The sequence below is a fragment of the Lithobates pipiens genome, unplaced genomic scaffold, assembly GCF_037356315.1.
Source record: "Lithobates pipiens isolate NorthernLeopardFrog02 unplaced genomic scaffold, aLitPip1_a1.2 Scaffold_18, whole genome shotgun sequence".
NCBI lineage: Eukaryota > Metazoa > Chordata > Amphibia > Anura > Ranidae > Lithobates > Lithobates pipiens.
The window spans coordinates 658,318,216-658,337,146 of NW_027507758.1; the positions used below are offsets into that span (position 1 = coordinate 658,318,216).

An 18,931-nucleotide genomic window follows, 5' to 3' on the forward strand; every position below is an offset into this window, starting at 1 on the left:
ATGTCTCTATCAGTTTTGCACATCGAGAGACTGAAATTCTTGCCCATTCTTCCTTGCAAAACAGCTGGAGCTCAGTGAGGTTGGATGGAGAGCGTTTGTGAACAGCAGTTTTCAGCTCTTTCCACAGATTCTCGATTGGATTCAGGTCTGGACTTTGACTTGGCCATTCTAACACCTGGATACGTTTATTTGTGAACCATTCCTTTGTAGATTTTGCTGTATGTTTGGGATCATTGTCTTGTTGGAAGATAAATCTCCGTCCCAGTTTCAGGTCTTTTGCAGACTCCAACAGGTTTTCATCCAGAATGGTCCTGTATTTGGCTGCATCCATCTTCCCCTCAATTTTAACCATCTTCCCTGTCCCTGCTGAAGAAAAGCAGGCCCAAACCATGATGCTGCCACCACCATGTGTGACAGTGGGGATGGTGTGTTGAGGGTGATGAGCTGTGTTGCTTTTACGCCAAACATATCGTTTTGTATTGTGGGCAAAAAGTTGGATTTTGGTTTCATGTGACCAGAGCACCTTCTTCCACATGTTTGGTGTGTCTCCCAGGTGGCTTGTGGCAAACTTTAGACGAGACTTTTTATGGATATCTTTTAGAAATAGCTTTCTTCTTGCCACTCTTCCATAAAGGGCAGATTTGTGCAGTGTACGACTGATTGTTGTCCTATGGACAGACTCTCCCACCTCAGCTGTAGTCCTCTGCAGTTCATCCAGAGTGATCATGGGCCTCTTGGCTGCATCTCTGATCAGTCTTCTCCTTGTCTGAGCTGAAAGTTTAGAGGGACGGCCAGGTCTTGGTAGATTTGCAGTGGTCTGATACTCCTTCCATTTCAAAATGATCGCTTGCACAGTGCTCCTTGGGATGTTTAAAGCTTGGGAAATCTTTTTGTATCCAAATCCGGCTTTAAACTTCTCCACAACAGTATTACGGACCTGCCTGGTGTGTTCCTTGGTCTTCATGATGCTCTCTGCGCTTTCAACAGAACCCTGAGACTATCACAGAGCAGGTGCATTTATACAGAGACTTGATTACACACAGGTGGATTCTATTTATCACCATCAGTCATTTAGGACAACATTGGATCATTCAGAGATCCTCGCTGAACTTCTGGAGTGAGTTTGCTGCACTGAAAGTAAAGGGGCCGAATCATTTTGCACGCACCACTTTTCAGTTTTTTATTTGCTAAAAAAATTTAAAATATCCAATAGATTTCGTTCCACTTCACAATTGTGTCCCACTTGTTGGTGATTCTTCACAAAAAATAAAAATTTTATATCTTTATGTTTGAAGCCTGAAATGTGGCAAAAGGTTGAAAAGTTCAAGGGGGCCGAATACTTTCACAAGGCACTGTATCCTGGATGAGTGGGCACACATGAATGAATGAAATACTTAGGGTTAGATAAAATCCGGGTGTGATATTTCACATGTAGAGGTGTGTTCTTTGTAGGTGGGAGACACTCATTTGTATATATTATGCTACCAAAACAAAGTGGAAACACATGTATGCGACTTGTTTTTCCTGCAGAAAGTGTTTAGCAAATTTTGGGTTTGACACCCCTACCAGACAGCATAGCAATGTCAATGACTTCTCTGTTCTCCACTGTATATAAGCAATAGAATGTGGTCACCAGTCTACAGTGGTGTGAAAAAGTGTTTGCCCCCTTCCTCATTTCCTGTTCCTTTGCATGTTTGTCACACTTAAGTGTTTCGGAACATCAAACCAATTTAAACAATAGTCAAGGACAACACAAGTAAACACAAAATGCAATTTGTAAATGATGGTGTTTATTATTAAAGGTGAAAAAAAATCCAAACCATCATGGCCCTGTGTGAAAAAGTGATTGCCCCCCTTGTTAAAACATACTATAACTGTGGTTGTCCACACCTGAGTTCAATTTCTCTAGCCACACCCAGGCCTGATTATTGCCACACCTGTTCACAATCAAGGCATCACTTAAATAGGAGCTGCTTGACACAGTAAGGTCCACCAGAAGATCCTTAAAAGCTACACATCATGCCGAGACCCAAAGAAATTCAGGAACAATTGAGAAAGAAAGTAATTGAGATCTATCAGTCTGGAAAGGGTTATAAAGCCATTTCCAAAGCTTTGGGAATCCAGCGAACCACAGTGAGAGCCATTATCCACAAATGGCGAAGACATGGAACAGTGGTGAACCTTCCCAGGAGTGGCCGGCCGCCCAAAATTACCCCAAGAGCGCAGCGACGACTCATCCAAGAGGTCACAAAAGACCCCACAACAACGTCCAAGGAACTGCAGGCCTCACTTGCCTCAGTTAAGGTCAGCGTTCATGCCTCCACCATCAGGAAAAGACTGGGCAAAAATGGCCTGCATGGCAGAGTTCCAAGGAGAAAACCACTGCTGAGCAAAAAGAACATCAAAGCTCGTCTCAATTTCTCCACAACACATCTTGATGATCCCCAAGACTTTTGGGACAACATTCTGTGGACCGATGAGACAAAAGTGGAACTCTTTGGAAGGTGGGTGTCCAAGTATATCTGGCGTAGAAGGAACACTGCATTTCATAAAAAGAACATTATACCAACAGTAAAATATGGTGGTGGTAGTGTGATGGTCTGGGGCTGTTTTGCTGCTTCAGGACCTGGAAGACTTGCCGTGATAAAAGGAACTATGAATTCTGCTGTCTACCAAGAGATCCTGAAGGAGAATGTCCGACCATCTGTTCCTGTACTCAAGCTGAAACGAACTTGGGTTCTGCAGCAGGACAATGATCCTAAACACACCAGCAAGTCCACCACCGAATGGCTGAAGAAAAACAAAATGAAGACTTTGGAGTGGCCTAGCCAAAGTCCTGACCTGAATCCTATTGAGATGTTGTGGTATGACCTTAAAAAGGCCGTTCATGCTCGAAAACCCTCTAATGTAACTGAATTAGGACAATTCTGCAAAGATGAGTGGGCCAAAATTCCTCCAGGACGCTGTAAAAGCCTCATTGCACGTTATCGCAAACGCTTGGTTGCAGTTGTTGCTGCTAAGGGTGGCCCAACCAGTTATTAGGTTTAGGGGGCAATCACTTTTTCACACAGGGCCATGATGGTTTGGATTTTTTTTCACCTTTAATAATAAACACCATCATTTACAAATTGCATTTTGTGTTTACTTGTGTTGTCCTTGACTATTGTTTAAATTGGTTTGATGTTCCGAAACACTTAAGTGTGACAAACATGCAAAGGAACAGGAAATGAGGAAGGGGGCAAACACTTTTTCACACCACTGTAGATCAGCTTACTGATTGGACGGTGAGGTGAAGCAGCAGCAATGTGGTCAGATCTTCATTCATATTCCTATTCAAGAAGGGAGGTTGACAGCACTGTGCAATGCAGTCTGATTGGCTCAGAATGTTGCCAATCAATTCCCATTGTGATGCTGTGCAGGTATTTGTAGGAGGTTGACACTGATTTATTCTCAGGCACATTTTTTTATTCAAATGACAAGGTATTCAGGCACATTGGGTTATGCTGCTGCCTTCAGGAGACAGAACACTAGCAAACAAAGCTGTAAGGAGAGCCCAGTGTAACCTCTGCCAGCCTACCTCAATTTTGTGTTTGTGTCCTAGGAGAACAAGCATCTTCTCTCTGAGAGAACACAAATCTTTTTTTTATTTTTATCAAGATTCATTTTTTTTTTTTTTTTTTAAAACATGTTTTTATTCTGAAAAATGTAGCATTTGACATACAGGCGAAATACAAGTAACATATCCAGTCATGTCAAACTTCGGCACATATTCTTGGAAAACTGAACAGTATATCTTGAACGTACAGCAGGCTCTGAGAGATACATACAGTCTCAAAACAAACAGGAAACATATACCAGTATGCATAACATCACCAGTGTTGTGAAATTAAACAAGAAAGTTTAACTGACTATTAGTCTCTCCAAGCTAGAACCCAAAAAGGCGACATATGATTGGTATAATAAAGGAGTACTTCTAGTCTGAACTTAGGAGGACGACAGGTAGTTCATATCTCCCTACACTCACCCCTACCGGGATCACGCTGTGAGGGTAGGGAGACCTGAAGCAGGATCACATACCTAGAAGAGCCCTGTCGTCTATACGCGCCTCCTCCGAGTCCACTCGATAACGTGATGCGTCCTCAGCTAAAGCCTAAGCATAGTTGTTAAGTCATAGCGTTCCAAAGCTCTGTGAAAATATTAGGATAGAGGGATATTGGGGAAGGTATAGGGGTGAGGATAAAGGGGTAAGACAGGGCAAGGGAACAGTCAGTTTAGCAACTATTTTCCTATTATTTCCCATTATGTTCAGTTAGAATCCCAGGTCAGGCTATACCTCGTTCAGCAGTGTCTTGCATTCTGTGGACGCACGAAAATTTATCCAACAAGCCCATACTGTATTAAATTTTGGCGTGGTATCATTAAGTTGGTGCACAAGTTCTTCCATTTCCATTGTCCGCCCTACCCGACGGATCCAGTCTCCTACCGTGGGGGGCGTGATTGATTTCCAGCGACCAGGCAAACACATTTTTGCTGCGTTCACAAGGTGCAAGACAAGAGATTTCCTATACTGCTTCTGTGGTATAGAGGCGTGATGAAGTAAATATTGTGCGGGTGTATATTCCAAGGTGTAGGTAGTTATTTTAGAAATTAGTTGGTGTATGGCTGTCCAGTACGGTTGTATTGCGGGGCAATCCCACCAAACATGTAATAATGTCCCCTCCATAGTCTTACATCTCCAGCAAGTGGGCGATGTGTTAGGGTAAAATTTATGCAACAAGTCAGGTGTTCTGTACCACCTGGAGTACAGTTTATACCCGTTCTCTTGAACCGATACATTTCGTGAGCCCTTGTGGATATGTAGCAAAATGTTTTCCCAGTTTTCTCGTGTGAGCTCTAAGTTCAGCTCCTCTACCCATCTGGTATTGGCAGGGTCATTTAAGCTGTTGGCAGATGGGAAGAGGAGTGCGTAGAGTTCAGAGATTAAATGCCTTTGTGGTTCCTGTCTGTTGCATAGGTCCTCGAAACTCGTAAGTTCTCTATACCATTGTGACTTGAGAGGTGTACTGGACAAGAAGTGTTTGATCTGGAGGTAATTAAAAAAGGGAATGTATCTGTCCGGAAATTTTTCGGGGAGGGAATGAAAGGGGATTAAGTTTCCTCTATCAAAGAAAGATCTGGCTCTCAATATGTCTTGCGGGGTCTGGTCTGTGAGCTGTCGCGAAGAAATGCCAGGAGGAAAGTCTGGGTTATATTCCAGTGGGGAGAGTGGGCCTGGAGTAGAGGAGAGGTTACATTTTTGGCGTATCATTCTCCAAGTATGTAGAGTCGCCCCTATCAACGGATGAGATTGAAGCGAATATGAGATAGAAGAGGGGTCCAGCCATGGAAGGAGTTTGACCGGGATGCCGGCTGTTGTTTCCTCTATGTCTACCCAGGCTTTTGCTGGCCTGTGAACATGCCAGTCCACTATTCTAGTGAGCTGGCAGGCCCAATTGTACTTTTGTAAGTCGGGGACTCCCAACCCGCCTTGCAATTTGGGTAAAGTCATCTTACCCCATCTTATGCGAGGATGCTTGTTGGCCCATATAAATTGAGAGCTGAGAGCTTTGTATGTGGCGAAAAATGCCGGTGGTAGTTTAATCGGAATGGTTTGCATGAGATACAAGACCCTGGGGAGGACGTTCATCTTCAGGATCGAGGATCTCCCAAACCAAGATATCATGCGTTTATTCCAAATTTGTAGGTCTTGCCTGATAGTATTCAACAGGGGTAAAAAATTTCGGGTGTAGAGATCAGACAGTTTCGTTGGGAGCTGTATACCCAGATAAGTTAAGGCATGTCTCTCCCACCCAAACGGGAAGTTTAATTTGCATTGAGTCAGTACGTTTTCCGGAAGAGTAATATTAAGGGCCTTCAATTTAGTGTAATTAATTTGCAAGTTAGCTATCGATTTAAAAAGTGCTAGATCCTGGAGTAGATTTGGTATCGTGATGTTCGGTTCTGTTAGGAACAGAAGCACATCATCAGCATATGCTGCCACTTTGTACTCATTGTCTTTTATCCGGACCCCTTTAATGTCACCGTTCAGTCGGAGCTTACGTAACATTGGTTCCAGTGTAAGGATAAAAATGAGGGGAGACAAGGGGCAGCCCTGTCTGGTCCCGTTGGACAGGGAGAAGGCATCCGACAGGTGGCCATTCGCTCTGATTCTGGCCGTGGGAGATGAGTATAGGGCAGTGATGAATTGCATTGTGCGTTCTTTTAAACCCATTTTGCAGAGCGTAGCCATCATGTAATCCCACGCCACCCTGTCAAATGCCTTCTCCGCGTCCAACGAGAGGAGAAAGCCTGGATTTCGGGATGTGGACAACCACTGATGTATGCTTATTGCCTTTAAGGTATTATCCCGTGCTTCCCGTCCAGGGACAAAGCCTACCTGGTCCAGGGATATCAGTGACGGGAGTAAAGGGAGCATGCGATTAGCCAGAATTTTGGCATAGAGCTTCATGTCAACGTTGATAAGTGAAATGGGTCTGTAGTTTGTCACCAGAGATAAGATTCATTTTTTTTATCTAGCAAACTTCTTCAGAAGCTGTAGGGGGTGCAGAGGGGCAAAGGCCAATGGGAGTGGCATGGGATCCTCCCCCTCTATCCCCTGATAGAGCCCTCTTGGGCACCCTGTCAGGGCCATCTGGGACTTTGCCTTACATACACTGAGCCTGTTGGTGCATACTTCCCCAACCCCGCTAAGGGGGTTCATCTGCCACATGGAGGACCTTTTGCTCAAATGTTGATCAGCAGAACATCCGTGCAAAAAAATTCTTCTTGTTAATGCTGTTTGACAGGGAATACCTCTTTGGGGAATCCCAAGATACCTTTATTAAGGAGGTCACCAGGGGACATTTTAGGCCTTTAGGTCCAAAATATTGTATCCAGAGGCTACAAGCTGGAATTCCAGTCTCTACCTTCACCCTTCTAGCATCCCAACCAGTGGCAGTGCGTCCAATAGGGGCCCCCTTTCTTCAGCCACCCCCCTCTGTGTAGTATGGCTAGATTCATTTATTGCATGAATCTATCCATGGGTGCTGTAGACACCCCCTGTTCAGGTGTCTGTCCCCGTTTCAGATCCTGGGTGCCTGAACTCCAGCAGCAGGGGGTGTTTTGGAAACACCTGATTAGCGCCATAGGCTCTAATAGTTTTAAAAAAAAGTGAACTGCGAGAGCAATTCATTGCATTCGCAGTTCACCCAGGTGTGTTAGCAGAGGAAATTAATATTTGCTTTGCTAGCACAGAACCGCTTCTCAGCCAATTTAGGAGGCATGTCAGCAAGCCAGTCTTTAAACAGATACGCAGGAGATGGTTTCTTGTGATGTGACCAAGGCGAAGGCAGAGATGAAGTGAGCTGGACAGCTTTAAGTAGGCAGGTCAGATGAGCATCATCAGGAACAGCTGGTAACTGGAGAGAGATGAGAGCTGGAAATTAGCCGACAGCTGAGAAGCCAGCCCAGAGAAGGAAGGGCTAAGCCAGACTTGACAGTACCCCCTCCTAAATGACCTCTTTCCCTCGGAGGGCCACTGGGCTTGAGGGGAAAACATCTATGCAACTCGCGGAGGAGGACAGGGGCATGTACGTCCAAGGAAGAAACCCAGGATTGTTCCTCCGGACCGTACCCCTTCCAGTGCACCGGGTACTGTATGCGCCCACAGAACCTACGGGAGTCAACAATGGATTGTACCTCATACTCCTCATGGTTCTCAACCTGAATAGGGTGAGGACATGGCACTGAGGTGGTAAATTGGTTTACAGACCAACGGTTTCAATAAGGAGACATGAAACACATTAGAGATGCGCATACTAGGAGGAAGGTCCAATGGGTAAGCCACTGCGTTAATCCTGTGAAGAATACGGGAAGGCCCAAAAACCAAGGTGCAAACTTCATTGAGGGAACACGAAGCCGGAGGTTGCGACATGACAGCCAGACCCTGTCCCCAACCTGGACAGGAACTCTTCGACCCGGGCCAGTAATCTTCGAATGATCCGCATGTACTCACGCCCCCAGTAGTGAGTGGGAACGGAATACGCACAAGCGAACCCTGCAGAGGGCTGTCTGCCAGCGCTAACGACTCCGTTGATTTGGAGTCCACCCATTGCGGTAAGAGTCAAACTTTTTAACCGGTCTGGAAGTGTTAGTGGCAAAACCAGGAAGACCCTGTCCCCAACCTGGTAGGAAGGCTTAGGCAAGCGTCTGCGGTCAGTATGGAGTCTGTACCTATAATTAGCATGACGCAAAGCCTCCTGGACTTATACCCAAGTGGAACGAAGACCATTGAGATGCTCCTCTAATGCAGGAATACTCTGCGGAACAAACGAGTCAGGCAACATGGAAAGTTGGAAACCATAATTCGCCATAAATGGAGACAATTGGGAGGCAGAATTCAAGGCACTGTTGTGAGCAAACTCTGTCCATGGTAAGAGGTCTGACCAGTTGTTATGGTGGTCAGAAATATAGCAAAGTAGGAATTGCTCCAAGGACTGATTGGCTCGTTCTGCGGCCCCATTAGACTGCAAGCTGAGAAAGCAAGCTGGATTCCCAACTGTGCACAAAAGGCTCGCCAGAACTGGGAGACAAACTGCCCCTGTCCGAGACAATCACCTTGGGTAGCCTATGTAAGCAAAAGATCTCCCGAGCAAAAATGGAAGCCAGTTCCTTCGAAGTGGGCAACTTCTTAAGTGGAATACAATGACACATATTTGAGAAGCGGTCAACCACCATAAGGATAAGGGTGTTGTCTTGGGAGTTGGGCAACTCCACAATGAAATCCATAGACAGGTGAGTCCAGGGCCTCTCTCCATTGGGTATGGGTTGTAGGAGGCCCACTGGAAGGTGTTGTGGAGTCTTACTCTGAGCACATACGGGACAGGCAGCTACGAAGGTAGTAACATCAGCCCGTAGACTAGGCCACCAGAATTGTTGGGAAATGGCCCAAATGAGTTGATTCTTCCCAGGGTGGCCAGCTGCCTTGGGAGAATGGTAAGTCTGGAGCACTGCAGTACGGAGACTCTCTGGGACAAAGCAGCGGTCACAAGGTTTCTCAGGAGGAGCATGGACCTGAGCAGCAAGAATTTTGTCACCCAAAGGAGAAGTAAGACTGGTGAGAACCGTAGCCAAGATTCGATCAGGAGGAATCACAGGAACCGGAACCGACTCCGACTTGGAAGTGGAGGAAAATTGTCGTGACAAGGCATCAGCCCTTACATTCTTAGTACCGGGTAAGAATGAGACAATGTAATTAAAGCTCGATAAGAAAAGAGCCCATCGCACCCTTCTGGGAGAGAGTCGCTTAGCCTCAGACAAGAATGTAAGATTCTTATGGTCAGTAAGAATAAGAACGGGCACAGTGGTACCTTCAAGGAGATGTCTCCATTCTTTTAAATTAAGACAGCTCTCTGTCACCAATCTCATAATTGCACTCAGCAGGTGACAATTTCTTGGAAAAGTAACCACATGGATGCATAGCGCTCTCAGAGTTAGTATTTTGAGACAGAAGGGCGCCAACTCCAGTCTCAGAAGTATCAACTTCTAGGATAAAAGACAACATAAAATAAATAAAGTAAAATTAACAATAAAAAAATATATTTTTTTAAAGTGCCCCTGTCCCCATGTGCTCGCATGCAGAAGTGAACGCATATGTAAGTCCCGCCCACATATGAAAACGGTGTTCAAACCACACATGTGATGTATCACTGCGAACATTAGAGCGAGAGCAATAATTGGCCCTGGACCTCCTCTGTAACTCAAAACATGCAACCAGTAAAAATTTTTAAAGCGTCGCCTATGGGGATTTTTAAGTAGCAAGAGTTTGGCGGCATTCCACAAGCGTGTGCAATTTTGAAGAGTGACATGTTGGGTATCTATTTACTCGGCATAACTTCATCTTTTACATTATGTAAAAACATTGGGCTAACTTTACTGTTTTGTTTATTTAAAGCACAAAACTTTTTTTTTTCAAAAAAAAAGCGTTCGAAAAATTGCTGCGCAAATCTTGTGCGAGATAAAAAGTTATACGACTGCCACTGTATTCTCTAGGGGCTTTTCTAAAAAAAATATGTTTTGGGATTCTATGTAATTTTCTAGCAAATAAATGATGATTTTTACATGTAGGAGAGAAATGTCAGAATTGTCCTGGGTGCTCCAGAACGCCTGAAGGTGCTCCCTGCATGTTGGGCCTCTGTATGTGGCCACGCTGTGTAAAAGTCTCACACATGTGGTATCGCCGTACTCGGGAGTAATAGCAGAATGTGTTTTGGGGTGTAATTTGTTGTATGCATATGCTGTGCGTGAGAAATAAACTGATAATATGACAATTTTGTGAGAAAAAAAGGAAAAAAATCTTGATTTTGCAAAGAATTGTGTTAAAAAAACTCATCATGCCTCTTACTAAATACCTTGGAATGTCTTCTTTCCAAAAAGGGGTCATTTGGGGGTTATTTGTACTTTTCTGGCATGTTAGGGTCTCAAGAATTGAAATAGGCCGTCAGTCCTGCAGGTGTGATCAATTTTCAGATATTGGCACCATAGCTTGTGGACTCTATAGCTTTCACAAATAATATCAAATAATAACTTTTACAAATTTAGTTCCTTGCTCAGAGCACAAGCACAATCCTATTGTTGTGTCACATGGTCAGAGCACAAGCACAATCCTATTGTTGTGTCACACGGTCAGAGCACAAGCACAATCCAATTGTTGTGTCACACGGTCAGAGCACAAGCACAATCCTATTGTTGTGTCACACGGTCAGAGCACAAGCACAATCCTATTGTTGTGTCACACGGTCAGAGCACAAGCACAATCCAATTGTTGTGTCACACGGTCAGAGCACAAGCACAATTCCTATTGTTGTGTCACACGGTCAGAGCACAAGCACAATCCTATTGTTGTGTCACACGGTCAGAGCACAATTTGTCAGCTCAGCCAGCGTCGTCAATTTTGGTGACGCACAAAAAGCTGTGTAAATGAAAAGCGGGTTTTTGTGTATGCGATGGGCAAACTTCACAGTTAACATTGCTAGCCATCAGATTTTTCCATAGTCTTTACAGTGCATGCTCAGGAAAAGTTATCGGATTTTACTACCGCTGGCGGGCGAAGTACCCACGGTAGTAAAATCCAATCGTTGGGCTCCTTTCACACTTGTGCGACTTGAAAGTCGTGCAATTTTTGCCCAAATTTTTACCATGATTTTGATGTGATTTTGATGCGACTTATAGCAATACCTATGTGATCTTGAGGTCTCTGTCTCAAGTCACATCAAAATCGGACCAAAGTAGTACAGTGACTACTTTAAAGTTGCTAGAACTTGAAGATGCACAGATATGAATGGTACTCGTTGGAAATCATGGGATATCACTTGTCATGCAACTTTGTAGTCCCAAGTCGCAGGACAAGTCACACAAGTGTGAAAGGGGCCTCATTATACACTGTAAAGACTATGGACAAATATGATGGCTAGCAATCTTAACTGTGAAGTTGACCCATCAGAATGCAGTTCACAATAGTGTACTGCTGCTACCTGATCATTGATTTAGTGTATTGTTCTACTGGTGGTAACTCGCGGTTCTTTCAGGACTGACGGGGACACCAGATGTAAGGAGGACTGATGGGGACATCAGATGTAAGGAGGACCGATGGGGACACCAGATGTAAGGAGGACCGATGGGGACACCAGACGTTAGGAGGACCGACGGGGACACCAGACGTTAGGAGGACCGACGGGGACACCAGACGTTAGGAGGACCGACGGGGACACCAGACGTAAGGAGGACCGACGGGGACACCAGACGTTAGGAGGACCGACGGGGACACCAGACATAAGGAGGACCGACGGGGACACCAGACGTAAGGAGGACCTACGGGGACACCAGACGTTAGGAGGACCGACGGGGACACCAGACATTAGGAGGACTGACGGGGCACCAGATGTAAGGAGTGGCTCCACTGCTGGGGACACAGATGTGAGGAAGGCTCCTCTGATGGGGCACCTGATGTAAGCAGGGACTCTGCTGGGGGCACCTGATGGCATCTGGTGGCAGGCAAGGTGGCTAGTGACACGCTCATGGCACCCATTGATTCTGCATTATGGTGAGTTGAATGATTTCATTTTATATTACAATGTAATAATAGAAACAATGCGCTTCAATCATCCTGACACCATAACAATCATGGCGCCAGGATGATTGAAGCGCCAACACCAGGTATTTGGAGTATCTTTATCTGCTGATTGTCAAACTCTGGAAAACACATATTGCTATTGTGGTGTAGGATCTGGGGCTGCTGTCCCTCCATCCCTCTCCCCCCTTTCTTGCTCCATCCCACATTCATCTCAGACTCTAAACACACCCCTTTGAGCCATGCCTATTTAAGCCACGCCCACTGTTTGCATAAACCATGCCCATTTTGTCCCCTAATTATAATACAACTCCGCCTACAGCCGAAAAGGTGTCCCGGAATTTTTTTTAATAATGTTGGCAACTATGACATCCAAATTATTGTTGTAATATCGAGGTACAGATAGAAGCCATAATATTGCTTTGAATAGTGGAGGATTTCATGGTGTTTTTGTAGTTTATCTGACAACATGTTTATAGAGCTGCCGATAATCGGTTGTAGAGCATGTAAATGTGAGGATTAGTGCGCTAGCACACCGGGAGGCCGTGTATAATAATCAGAGAAGGACGGGTACCAGTACTGTAACAATAGTCACTAGGCAGTACTGCTCCGAAAGTGAGTGTGAGCGCGCCCTGGACGCAGGGACTGCCATAAGCCATTCGAATTGTCATGGGTAATGTTGCCGACAGATGCATGAAATCGGGGGATGGGGCTAAGTGTCAGTACTAGGATCCCTTTAGGACGCAGCACAACACACCTGACACAGCCAGTGATTGGCCAGCTCACTTTTAAATCACCTGTATGAGCGTTCAGTCAGCGCTCGTGTTAGAGTTCACCTTTGTGTTTGATCCAGCTGATATCTGCTCCGTGTATTTTGTGTATGACCCGGCTTGTTTGACCCTCCTTGCTTGCTTCTGATTTGGTACCTTTTAGAAGCTGATCTACCTGTGTATGACCCAGCATGCCTGGACTATGCTTTGCCTGATTCTGCTGTAGTATCTTCATCTGCAAAGGTGAACTACAAGGTCCAGCAATCATCTTCCTTCGTCTGCAGCGAACGGCAAGTCCCGGCTGACCTGCTCATGGTATGTACCGCTCTTGTTCTTTGAACTCTTTGTATAATCAGCACATCAGAACCGTCACCTGTTATCTGCTCATAGCCTGGCACTAAGGCCATTAAACCCTTTAAAGATTGGCAGATATGGTCAGAGGGTACAGTGAGGTGTATTCCTTTCCTTTGATGTCTGGAGGTACGAAACCCCAGAATAAAAATACCTTGGAAGTAGTCCAGCTGCGGCTCCAGAAATCGGTGATGATGGGTTGATGGGTGTGTAGTACACGTTTGTGTGATTACAAATTCTCAGTCCATTCAAAGATCTTGTTCTCATGTTTCTCCCATTGTATTCTTTTCTATTGCTAAGAGCGAAGGCCGCATTCCATCAGTTTTTTTTTGTTTTTTTTGTTTTGGAAACTATGAAATATCTCCCCCACATTTGTATCTTAATATTCGTCTCATGTTCAAGGCCCCTTTCACACGTGTGGACCGGTCAGATCTGCCTGTCAGTTTTTAGGCGGATCTGACCGGTCACTCCATACAGCTCTATGGAGCGACGGATGGCAGCGGTAATATGTCCGCTAACATCCGATCCGCCCCAATCTGCTCTACAAAATCCAGACAGTCCGTAATCATCCAATCCTCCCATAGGGGAGAGCGGACTCTGACAGGTGTGCAGAGACGGACTTGTCATCTGCCGGCTCAGCGGGGATCAACAGAGCGATCCCCATCGGGCAAGCGAATGCAAAATATGGACAGCCCCATGTGAAAGGAGCCTTCGTCTTCTCATTGTATGTGGTAACAAGAAGATGAACCCACCGCGGCGGCCCTCTTACGTGTGTCGGGTGTTGTATTTCAGTAAGAATGTGAAGGTAAGGATTACAGAGGGTTTAGTTATTATCGGTTTTGAAGAATGTCGGTGACAATTTACCAATCTACACCAATGTTGTATTGTTCACCATTCGTTGCAGGTTAAATATGAAGGACGGAGTAATGACTTTTGTTTATAAGTATCTGTTCAGGTCCAAGGAGGTTCTGAAAGTGTCTGTACACAGAAAGCGGGTGTATGAGAAGGTGAAGGTATCATAGGCCATTTCATTCCATTGTTTGTTTGTTTTTCTGCACCATTCTAAACCCTGCGTGTCTTCCTTCAGTTTGTAATGAGGAGGAAAAGTGGGGATGAGAGAGGTGAGAAGGACAAATTTTCAAACCAATAATACTAACCACTGTAATTCTAGCCAAGTTTGTGACCCAGTAGGAACGTCTTTTTCCTTTGATGGAATTTAAGGCAGCAGTCTGGTGAAGGACGCTCCCATAAGAACCTTTTTTTCAATGGTTCCGGGTATTACACCCCAGATGGTAAGATGCAGGGACCACAGTTATTAAGTTCCCTCATGTCTGGCTTATTGCCATATGAGGTTTGATGGAGGTCAACCAAGACCAGAGTTGTGCTTTCCCCGGCAGCTGTCACCTACATTCTCCGCTGATGGGGTAGGTGCAATCACTGTAACATCAACTTCAAAAGGCCCCCCACAGGGTTCATAAGTCCCTCCTGGACCCGGACACAATAACCAGTTTCCATTCTAACCAGGTGACTGGGCCGTTGTAAAGAAGCTTGAGGGACAAGTCCAGGCCGGCCACTGCAAGAAGCTTCTCAACTACACCAAAGGATGAGGAGTATCTTTGTTTATTTATATTTTTAAAGTGTATTTTCCAACTAGCTAAGAAAGTGAACAGGACACATGGTGGGTCTACTCCGGGTCTCCACCGAGCTCTAGGGCCCCAGAGATGACAATGGTAGATGGTATATAGGATGTTCATATTGGTGTGAGGAGTTCTGACAAACCAGTAAAATCCACACAGACACTTGTCTATAGAATTTAATGATACATTTCTAGAGGGTAAAATGAATTATAATTTTGACAATCGCTCTGGTTCTTGCCAGCTTTGGTATCGGGATAACTAGGTGGCCCACAAGTGTGCTTCAACTTTAGCTTGTTATTAATGCGAATCTACAGCTTATAAAGGTAATTCCCCGAAGGCAAGAGGTTCATGTGTGCTGGTGAATCTCATCCCAGCATCTTATGTCATGGCCGATCGCGAGGATCTGATGGCGCGAGAGAAGGGAAGGATGGCGGGGGCAGCTGGAAGGGAATTGCTGGTACACGGTGGGGGATGAACTTATAAAATGATTGAACAATTTCTCATCCAATGAGGACGGGATGTTTTCATGTAACTGTCTAAGCTACAAAGAAGTTCCCACAATCTAAGGGGGGTCTCTGGGAATGAAAGTAAAGATTGTTATACCTGGATCCAGGATACTAGTGATAAAGTTCAGGCCCATATGGATGAGGTTTAGATACCTGCAAGGCAAAGCCAGAGCTATATCTAGTGAAGGTTGAAGTCCTTTGAAGGGTCTGGGAATCTTTGGAGAATTGTTATTTTCCATCGGATCGTGGTTGAAGGAAGTAGGGGTCTATATTCTCATGTTTTTTACTTCTATTCCTTCTGTATGTCGTGATGAGGAGCTCCTGTTACCTGATTGGATGAGTGAACGGAGCCCGAGCAGATGACATCTTTCTCACCAAAATGAGACGTCCTGAAGCCAAGCCCACGTACCAGACACGGAGGATCCCAGACCGACCGATTACTACAGATCACCATGTCGTGTCCTCCCTATAAGTCATCCCTCCTGAAGAACAGAGTCTATAAGTCAAGCCGTGTTTTCCTTTATATGGACTTTAAGAACTGATTCATTTCCAGGTGTAAGATCAAGATCCATTAAGGGACACATGGGAGAATATGACAAGAGGAGGAGCTGTTGTGGAAATTGTTATGAATGTATGTTGTCAGACGCCCCCCAGTGTCAGTTTTGCTTTAATACACTCATGTGAGGGTATTCACACATATAGACATTGGTGGAAGAACATTGGATGCGGAAACCTTCCCGTGGACACGGCGGATCTGTTTGCTCTTTTAAGGTTATTTATACCTCACCAAGGGACTGGCCACTCCATGGCGACCGCATCTAAAGTAAGCAGATCTGTGTACATGGGAACCATAGTATAACCATACAAAATGATGGCCCACTGAGCCACGATAGAGTACGGCTCCCATCATTGGTAACAGTGGGAATGATCACACAATCGTGTTCAGAGCCATGTGATTGTCACACCACCGTCTCCACACATCACTACTGCATTTCTATTTGAATATTTACATGTGTGTGATTGAATGAATACAAGTGTCTGATTGGCTGATTCTGAAGCCACCACCTTATTTTGTTATCCATGTGTTTAATATAAATAAAAGCAGCCTGGCTATTTTGTTCGGGATGTACTGAGCTTGAGGGGCTCGAGGTGATGTGATGCCGGAAACGATCCGCTTTCCTGGCATTATATGAGAGAGATGCATTTGTGCTTTCCATGATATGCTTATAGGGAGAGGCTGAGAATTTCCCTGACACCTACAAGTACTGGAATTAATATCTCCTAAACGTGCCTATGTGCCCTGTTTATGAGATATTTACTGTACATGTAGCCTGTGACATCACCTGCGCATGCGCTGTAAAGGAACGCCCAACCGGGCGGTTCCTTCCAGAAGTCCTGTGCCGCAAACGGAGGCTCCCGCGCATGCGCAGGAGTGATGTCATTGCGGATCCGGCAAGTCACACAACTGAAGTCCACAAACCCGGAAGAAGACTCGACAGCAGTGACAGCGCATCGCTGGAAGGTCTTTGTTCTAAATGTCACATAATGTGCTAGTATGGGATGCATACTAGCACACTATGGCTTTACCTTGCAGGTTAAAAAATAAATAAATCCTCTGTGCTTTACTACAACTTTAAATGCCTCCAACAAACACTGATGCAGCCCCGGTGCCAATAAATCACGGAGAGCAGGAAAGTGGACACCATTGTGTTGCTGCAAATTGTTATTAAAAAATATATACTTTGGAGGAGTTCAAGAAGGAGAACTTGAGGAGCGTTGTGAGGGTATCGGGTTCATGTAGGAGAAGAGCGTTGTGAAGGTATCGGGCTCATGTAGGAGAGGAGCGTTGTGAACGTATCGGGCTCATGTAGGAGAGGAGCGTTGTGAATGCATCAGGTTCATGTAGGAGAGGAGCGTTGTGAACGTATCGGGCTCATGTAGGAGAGGAGCGTTGTGAACGTATCGGGTTCATGTAGGAGAGGAGCGTTGTGAAGGTATCGGGCTCATGTAGGAGAGGAGCGTTGTGAACGTATCGGGTTCATGTAGGAGAGGAGCGTTGTGAACGTATCGGGCTCATGTAGGAGAGGAGCGTTGTGAACGTATCGGGTTCATGTAGGAGAGGAGCGTTGTGAAGGTATCGGGCACATGTAGGAGAGGAGCGTTGTGAACGTATCGGGTTCATGTAGGAGAGGAGCGTTGTGAACGTATCGGGTTCATGTAGGAGAGGAGCGTTGTGAACGTATCGGGTTCATGTAGGAGAGGAGCATTGTGAACGTATCGGGTTCATGTAGGAGAGGAGCGATGTGAACGTATCGGGCTCATGTATAGAGAGGAGCGTTGTGAACGTATCGGGCTCATGTAGGAGAGGAGAGTTGTGAACGTATCGGGTTCATGTAGGAGAGGAGCGTTGTGAATGTATCGGGTTCATGTAAGAGAGGAGCGCTGTGAACGTATCGGGTTCATGTAGGAGAGGAGCGTTGTGAACGTATCGGGTTCATGTAGGAGAGGAGCGTTGTGAACGTATCGGGCTCATGTAGGAGAGGAGCGTTGTGAACGTATCGGGTTCATGTAGGAGAGGAGCGTTGTGAACGTATCGGGTTCATGTAGGAGAGGAGCGTTGTGAACGTATCGGGTTCATGTAGGAGAGGAGCGTTGTGAAGGTATCGGGTTCATGTATAGAGAGGAGCGTTGTGAACGTATCGGGTTCATGTAGGAGAGGAGCGTTGTGAACGTATCGGGTTCATGTAGGAGAGGAGCGTTGTGAACGTATCGGGTTCATGTAGGAGAGGAGCATTGTGAACGTATCGGGTTCATGTAGGAGAGGAGCGTTGTGAAGGTATCGGGTTCATGTAGGAGAAGAGCATTGTGAAGGTATCGGGTTCACGTAGGAGAGGAGCGTTGTGAACGTATCGGGTTCATGTAGGAGAGGAGCATTGTGAACGTATCGGGTTCATGTAGGAGAGGAGCTTTGTGAAGGTATCGGGTTCATGTAAGAGAAGAGCATTGTGAAGGTATCGGGTTCATGTAGGAGAGGAGCGTTGTGAACGTATCGGGTTCATGTAGGAGAGGAGCGTTGTGAACATATCGGGTTCATGTAGGAGAGGAGCGTTGTGAACGTATCGGGCTCATGTAGGAGAGGAGCGTTGTGAATGCATCAGGTTCATGTAGGAGAGGAGCGTTGTGAACGTATCGGGTTCATGTAGGAGAGGAGCGCTGTGAACGTATCGGGTTCATGTAGGAGAGGAGCGTTGTGAACGTATCGGGTTCATGTAGGAGAAGAGCATTGTGAAGGTATCGGGCTCATGTAGGAGAGGAGAGTTGTGAACGTATCGGGTTCATGTAGGAGAGGAGCGATGTGAACGTATCGGGTTCATGTATAGAGAGGAGCGTTGTGAACGTATCGGGTTCATGTAGGAGAGGAGTGTTGTGAACGTATCGGGTTCATGTAGGAGAAGAGCATTGTGAAGGTATCGGGTTCATGTAGGAGAGGAGCGTTGTGAA

At 45.6% G+C, this 18,931-nt stretch overlaps 1 protein-coding gene across 1 annotated transcript in view; it reads left to right on the forward strand.

The window, feature by feature from the left end:
* LOC143989373 (peroxisomal ATPase PEX6-like) overlaps positions 1-16,546 on the forward strand; it is a gene marked incomplete at its 5' end in the record, with an annotated part of 40,298 nt that extends 23,752 nt beyond the window's left edge. The window contains 1 exon segment of the mRNA XM_077489475.1: positions 13,100-16,546. Within this exon segment, the coding sequence (XP_077345601.1) occupies positions 13,100-13,275 (176 nt within the window).
* Positions 16,547-18,931: the final 2,385 nt, after the last annotated feature.